The sequence below is a fragment of the Juglans regia genome, chromosome 9 (assembly GCF_001411555.2).
Source record: "Juglans regia cultivar Chandler chromosome 9, Walnut 2.0, whole genome shotgun sequence".
In the NCBI taxonomy this organism is placed as follows: domain Eukaryota; kingdom Viridiplantae; phylum Streptophyta; class Magnoliopsida; order Fagales; family Juglandaceae; genus Juglans; species Juglans regia.
Window position 1 is genome coordinate 3,101,828 of NC_049909.1, and position 7,284 is coordinate 3,109,111.

Sequence of the window (7,284 nt, forward strand, 5' to 3'; positions counted from 1 at the left end):
TTTTGGCAAGGCCCCTTTCTAGTGAAAAAGGGGATGGCTCCAGGAGATGTTTTCGGCTTTGAAATCTAGTAGATGTTTTTACTGTGGCCAGTGAAACAGGGGATGGCTTCAGCTCCAGGGGATGTGTTTTGAGAACCTTATTTGCATTGCACGTTTATGAAGTACAAGCGGGGAAGAATTTTTTAAGGCCAGAAAATTATTTGGCCAGCAGTCTGGGCTGATTAGATTTGATCAATGAAAAAGGGAATGACTAAAATTACAGTTCAAGTATTGAGTTTGATGTAAATGTGTTTTAAGTAAGCTAGTTAAATTTTGACCAAAATATGACTATGCCTAGTTCACTACTAATGCTCTAAACACGGGTTTTAGTTTGTGATATTAGCAGAAAAGAGATGATTTTTGTATTTTTCATGTCATCACAACGTGGAGGATGCACGGGGTGTATTAAGTACTAAGGCTACTGTGTAGCACGACTCGTTCACTAAACAACCACATTAAAATCCAAAAAATAATGCTATTATGTCCAAATAATAGTTTATTAAAAAAAATTAAAAATATAAATATAAAATGATGAAGAGAATCTAGAATTTTAGCCTTTTTTTTTTCTTTTTGTGTTTTTAGGTGTTATTTTGTTTTGAATATATATTTTTAAATTCTTTTTAATAAGCTATTGAAAAGACAAAATAAATGGTATAAATTAGATGCATGTATCACTACTCAATGACCAAATTCGTCATTCTGCAATCTCTTGGTGTACATATTTTGTTTCGATCCATCCCACCTTTCAGTTCCCGCTCTCCCACTCTCTGTCTCGTTGATTCTGAAGGAGCCAAAAATGCCGAGTTGTATGAACATCTGGTTCATTCTAATGGTTTCGATCCCCATGATTATATCTTTAACAAACCCAAGAGGTGAGAGTGAAAGATCCTCTGGAGCCCTGCATTCCGTTTCTTCTTGGGTTTCTCCCGATGATGAGGCGAGCTTAGAGTACGACTTTTACCGCGATACTTGCCCACAAGCAGAGGTTATCGTGAGGTCCTCCATGGCTCGCATTTACTCTAAGCACAAGGATGTCCCAGCGGCTCTACTGCGCCTCTTCTTCCATGACTGCTTCATTCTGGTATGCCGTCCTTCCTCTTCTTGTTTCTTGTTGGTTCTTGTTAAATGGGTCTTCATTATTTCGCTTCTTCTGCTCTTATTTTGCTAATGTTTTTCTTTTATCCGTTTATAGGTCGTGATTTTTCATTAGTATTGCGATTAGTTTGTTGTTTTTTAATGTGCGGGATTTTTCTTGATCAGGGATGTGATGCTTCGATCCTCTTGGATGACAGCAATGGTGATAAAAACCGTTCCATTGAGAGGCAGGCCGTACCCAATAAGTCCTTGAAAGGTTTTGATAAAATTGATTTGATCAAGGAGGAGCTGGAAGAAGCTTGTCCAGGGGTGGTTTCATGTGCTGATATAGTTTCTGTTGCCACTAGAGATGGCATTGTTCTGGTCTGTCATTGTTTCTTGTTAGTATTCGCCTAAGAATTTTGGTCCCAGGATTTCACAAGTGTTTTTGATATAATGCTTTTTAAATGAAACTGTGGGAGAAGTGCAAGAAACAAACTTATGGTCTCTACATTTTTAGGAGTCTTTCAATTGGATTATAAAGTACATATTAGTCATTGTGGAGTTGTTGAATGCAAATGATTTGAGAATTTGTGCGTAGTGTTATTTTTCCTGTCTTTGATTTTAAAGATGTCTAAGGTGCGGTTGGGATAGTTAGATGAGATGAGATAATTTTAGATAAAAGTTGAATAAAATTTTGTTAAAATATTATTTTTAAATATTATTATTTTTTTAGATTTGAAAAAATTTAATTATTTATTATATTTTATGTAATAATTTAAAAAAATTGTAATAATGAGATGAGATGAAACACTTCTACCAGCTAAACGGGGCTAAAAGTAAATTTTACTTGGACAACAAGTTCCAAATTATTTTGCATCCTTCTATGTAGGGAGCGCCAAGACTCAACTTATTGCAGACAAGTAATGACGTTAAACTTGGTTTCTTCTTTTTCTCCATTAAGGACCCAATGATAGTTTACGGTTTCTAAATCCTTTCCTCCACTTCTGAGTGGAGCATAACTCTTCTTATGCTTCTGTCTTGTACTTTCTGTTTTTTTATTCTTTAAATTTGTTTCAGTATCTTCCTGTAGTTATTCTTTTTCTAGGAGTTCTCTGATGTAAACTGTTATACATCACAGGCTGGTGGCCCTTTCTATCCAGTATTAACAGGCCGCAGGGATAGCACTAGTTCATACTATCAGGAAGCACTGGCTGGGATTCCTAGACCTGATAATGATATAACACAGACACTTCACCTTTTTTCCCTAAGAGGTTTTGATGAAAGAGAAACAGTCAGTCTTCTAGGTACTCTCTAGCGCTGACTTCTTTGTTCTTTCCCTCCCCCTGTTCATGGAGTTGAAAAACATTGGATATTAATTATGAGTTTGATTGTTCACTTGATCATATGAAGGAGGGCATAGCATTGGGAAGATTGGCTGTGATATCATACAAAAACGCATCTCTGACTTCAATGGGACAGGGCAGCCCGACCCAAGTATATCTCCTGATTTGCTCAAAGAGATGAGACAGAAGTGCCAGGGTGGCAATCAGACCACCAGTCACCCTCCTCCTTCACCCTTGACATCATTGGAAATGAATGAGTCTGCAGTGGGGTTGTCCTACTTCCAGACATTATCATCTTCGATGTCATCTGGAGTAGGTTTTGATACTCACTACTACAGGAGCTTGTTAAGGGGGAGAGGACTGCTCTTTTCTGATCAGCAATTGATGAATGAAGAGAAGACAGCAAGTCTGGTGATGGCGTATGCTTCAGATGACGGATCAACCTTTAGAATGGACTTTGCCCGGTCATTGATGAAGATGTCAAGCCTTAGTGTTCTGACTGGAACTCAAGGTCTGGTTCGTCGGAACTGCTCCTTGGCTTCCTAAGTGATAGTCTAACGACAAACTCATTAAATTTCCTACATTTTTTCATATCAGTCTGAAAGGGCTTGCTATCTTCTCATAACTGCTATATTTGATTGAAGATGGAGTTTCTTCTGCATTTCATGCCTGTGATAATATCAGTCTTTTCACCACGAGATAGTCGCTGTAATCAATATTGTAGTTACAACTGCATATAGATACGTTTTGGCTGTTAAGCTCTTTAGCCAAGCATGCATTTGCAATATGACATAGATCTTGGTAGAGAGAAAATATGGGTACAAACCATCAGCTATCATGTAATTGTGAGTTTGTGTTGTTCTGGTTTGTAATGGATCGGTCCAATAAAACATTCTTGACATGCTGAGATAGGGTCATGGTAGTTTTAAGTGTAGTGTATAAGAGGTTTATGCCATTTGTTTTACTGAGAAAGCTTCTGTCTCCATACGTGTTTATTTATGTACTTATTATGCAATAATCTCTGCAGAATGATGCTATTACTTTTTTTTTTTTTTTTTTATAATAAGCAAATTTGCATTCATAATACCAAATTACAAATGAATTGTATCAACCCAAACAGAATGAGAAATACAATTAGGGATAGACCCCATCCAAAGCTCCACATCAGACACTTGCCAAGCATTACGTGCTAACTGATGAACCACTTTGTTCCCCAACCTCAATACATGTTGGACTTTGGAGACCTCAAAGCATTTCATCAGATTTTTGACCTCATTAACTAGATTTCCCAGCACTGACATAGAATCTCTATCTGCTTGAATAGCTTCCACCATCAACAAGCTGTCACTCTCAAGAATTAGCTTTGGACACCCCATTTGAACACAAAACTGAAGGCCTTGAAGCATTGCAAGTAGCTCTATGGCTTCAGGTAGGGGTGTAAGGGGTCTGGTCCAGTCCGGTTTTGGACAAAATTTAGGACTGAACTAGTATGTACTAGTTTTGCATTTTAGAAAATCGATTACACACCGGTTACCCCCCAAAACCGATACTTTCGGTTTTACCAGTTCCGATCCAGTTCGGTCCAGTTTTAATCATCTACCTGCTCTCATGTAAAAAATCTGTTGCCATAAAAAATTTGATACAAAAAAAATATGTTATAACAAAAAAATTGCTATAGAAAAATCTGCTATAAAAAAATAAAATCTGCTATAAAAATATAAAATCTAATATAAAAAAATATGTAACAACAAAATAAACCCTAAATCAGAAGCTCATTAAAGTTTTTACAATATGCAGTTATGCACATATTGATACCAGTTTACAAAAAATACAAAAAAAAAAAAAAAGGATCAACCAAAATGACTTTTTTTAAGTGTTCAATAGACACCAAATAATTTGATATAAAGGAATCTCAAGTACAGGAATTGCAACGACAAGCCAAAAGGGCGAAGTATCCTGCCTCTCATTGCATAGCATTAGAGAAAAAACTTATGGGTTCCTTATATCAATACTCACATAATAAACACAGAATAAAGATTAATAGAAAAAGAAAGATCAGCAATACAATAATTCAAATAGAGAATACACACAATACAAGAAATATCATAAAGAATACACACATAAAGAATACATAAGAGCACTCACAATAGATTATTCATCTTACCCTTTAAAGTATATCACCAAAATCCGATTTTTCTATTTTACATACTGATTTTTACAATATAACATACATCAACTTATCTATTTTTTCTTCATATCATTTAAATATTATACTTTTTAATATTTTATATTCATTTTAAATTTTTTCTCTAACTATCAATGATATCCTCAAAATCTTTTGATATTTGTAATATCTTTCTATATACAATGTCATATAATTATGTTCTATTTTAAATTAATCTAAATTTATAAATTAAACCAAAATATAAATTAATTCAAAAAATAAAAAGAAGACATTATATAATGAAAATAAGAGATTAATTCAGCTTCAAATTTTGTCTTTGGCACCAAGCAAAGAATGAAGTGTGGGAATGAGAGAGAGGGCCTGAAATAAAAATAAATACCTTTTGAAGAAATGGGGAAAATCAAACAGCAGGAGAGAGAAACTAATTTAAAATGTTTACAATGATGAATAGTTCCCTCCACATCTAGCATGCTACTGTAGCAGAATGTAAAATAAAGGATAGAATACAAGATCCATTGGAGGACACTTTTAAGAGAATTTCTTTAATTTTAAAGAAAAATATATTATAGAGCATCTATTGTGAGTGCTCTGAATACACATAAAGAAATTCAAATAGAGAATACACACAATGCAAGTAAATATTGTAAATTGTAATGATTTAAGAAAATAAAGAACACACAGAAATCAAGCTATTTTCTTCTGGATGGGGAACTATACATGTTCATCTTCGATGGGGAGCTATACAACATATATAAACCCTAAATCCTAAAATATAAAATATAAAATTATACCTTCCACAATTGTAAAATACAAACTCAACTTGATGGGGAGCTATACAACTAAATTATAAAATATAAATCCTATTCATATTACGAAATCTGTAAAAAACCCTAAATCTTAAATCTGTAAATTCAATAAAAACTCTAAATAAAATGAATTAATTAGCAATGAATTGAAACATTGTAATGATTCATGAAGAAAATGTAAGATTTTGAAAATTAAAAAGCATATATATGTTCACATACCGATTAGCCTGCTGAAAGAGGGGAAAACAATATATGTGATTCTGTAGCCTCGAGAACAACTGGAAGTGGAGGAGAACAGAACGGACCAACAGTGTCGATGACAAGGGTTGTTAACGGCGTGAGAGCCGGTTGTGAAGACTCAGGGTCTCGAGAGGTAGAGCATAAATGGTCGCACGCGCGTGCGCGCACAGGGGGTGTGGGGGGTAACCATAATATATATATATATATATATATATATATCCCAATTAAACAACACTGTTTTGAAAACTAGACAAAAGCAACCCAGGCTCCAATTAAACAACGTCGTTGGCCTTTGAGACTAAAATTTAGTCTATATACATAATATATATATAGTATATATAGTATATATATATTATATACATATATAATATGTATAATATATAGCAATATTAATATATAGTATATATAGTATACTGATATCAAAGATGTAAATCCCAGGTAATAAATAACAACTAATAATAGCTTAATAATAATATGTGGTATAACCAGTCATATGCATGAGAGCTTGTAAAACAGGTGGTATAACCGATCATATGCATGAGAAAGTAAATGAGATAGAAAAGATATACAAAATCAACTTCATTAAAGACATAATACTTACAAGGAGATTAATTCTCAGAAGAGTTGGGGAAGCAAAAGATATGACGAAAGTAGGGGTGGGCCGCATGGTGGGGCGGGCAACCCCGCTCAGCCCATGTGGAGGCGGGGCCCCCCGCCCTGCATCTAGGGCTCCTAGCGGGGGTGGGTGACGGGGAGGGCCCAACCCCGCCCCCGCCCCTGGCTCCATTTATATATATATATATTATATACATATATATATATAAACATAAATATTTATATTTATATTTTACAAATTGTGTATATATAAATATATATTACAATTTGTTAGACTTGTTCACAAAATATGCATTGGAAAATTTAAAAACTACATAGTTTAAAAACTAATACACTACAATTTATACAAAATATGCATTAGCAAATTTTAAAATTACATAGTTTTTAAATTATAGTCATATTTTCAAATTTTAAATTTATAATTTAGATCTAAAAATGTATTTTTAATTACTTTTACACTTATAAATAATTTTTAAATAAAATAAATATAATATTTTTTTTAAGTGAAAAGAGGCGGGGTGTATTGGGAATCTGCCCTGCACCCGCCCTCACATCCCGGGGGCGGGGGACGGGGGTGAAAACCCCACCCCCCTCCCCATGCGGGGCGGGGTGCGGTGAACCCCTGGACGAAAGGAATGTTGGTTTACAAAAGATAAATTTTAGAGAGTAAGAAAGACTAGATAGATTTGGACGAGAGAAGAAGAGACTTCACATGAGAGTTTCTGAATGCCTTTACTGCTTTACTGACTCCTTTATATAGATACTAGAACAGTAAAGAATAATAATTCTAATAATAAATGCTTATCTTCTTATGTTAACTATCAACACGTGAAGGTGAACAGTATGTACAAAGTCATTTGTCATTTGTCATTTTCTTGGACAATAATTTCGAGCAACGACAATAATCTGACGTGAACAGTGTAGACAATAATATGAGGTGAACAATATAGATGAAGTTCTTTGTCTTTATTTTTCTGAG

The 7,284-nt window shown here is 34.4% G+C and overlaps 1 protein-coding gene across 1 annotated transcript; it reads left to right on the plus strand.

Annotated features, from left to right (window-relative positions):
• Window positions 1-792: 792 nt before the first annotated feature.
• Window positions 793-3,485, plus strand: LOC108983137 (putative Peroxidase 48). The gene is made up of 4 exons (XM_018954684.2): window positions 793-1,120; window positions 1,300-1,497; window positions 2,255-2,420; window positions 2,527-3,485. The coding sequence occupies exons 1-4, from the start codon at window positions 836-838 to the stop codon at window positions 3,003-3,005; spliced, it is 1,128 nt and encodes a 375-aa protein (XP_018810229.1). The 5' UTR covers window positions 793-835; the 3' UTR covers window positions 3,006-3,485.
• Window positions 3,486-7,284: the final 3,799 nt, after the last annotated feature.

Coding starts and splice junctions, on each gene's coding strand:
- LOC108983137 (XM_018954684.2), top strand. CDS start 836: ATGCCGAGTTGTATGAACATCTGGTTCATTCTAATGGTTTCGATCCCC. Junction 1,121..1,299: donor TCCATGACTGCTTCATTCTG/GTATGCCGTCCT, acceptor TTTCTTGATCAG/GGATGTGATGCTTCGATCCT. Junction 1,498..2,254: donor CTAGAGATGGCATTGTTCTG/GTCTGTCATTGT, acceptor TATACATCACAG/GCTGGTGGCCCTTTCTATCC.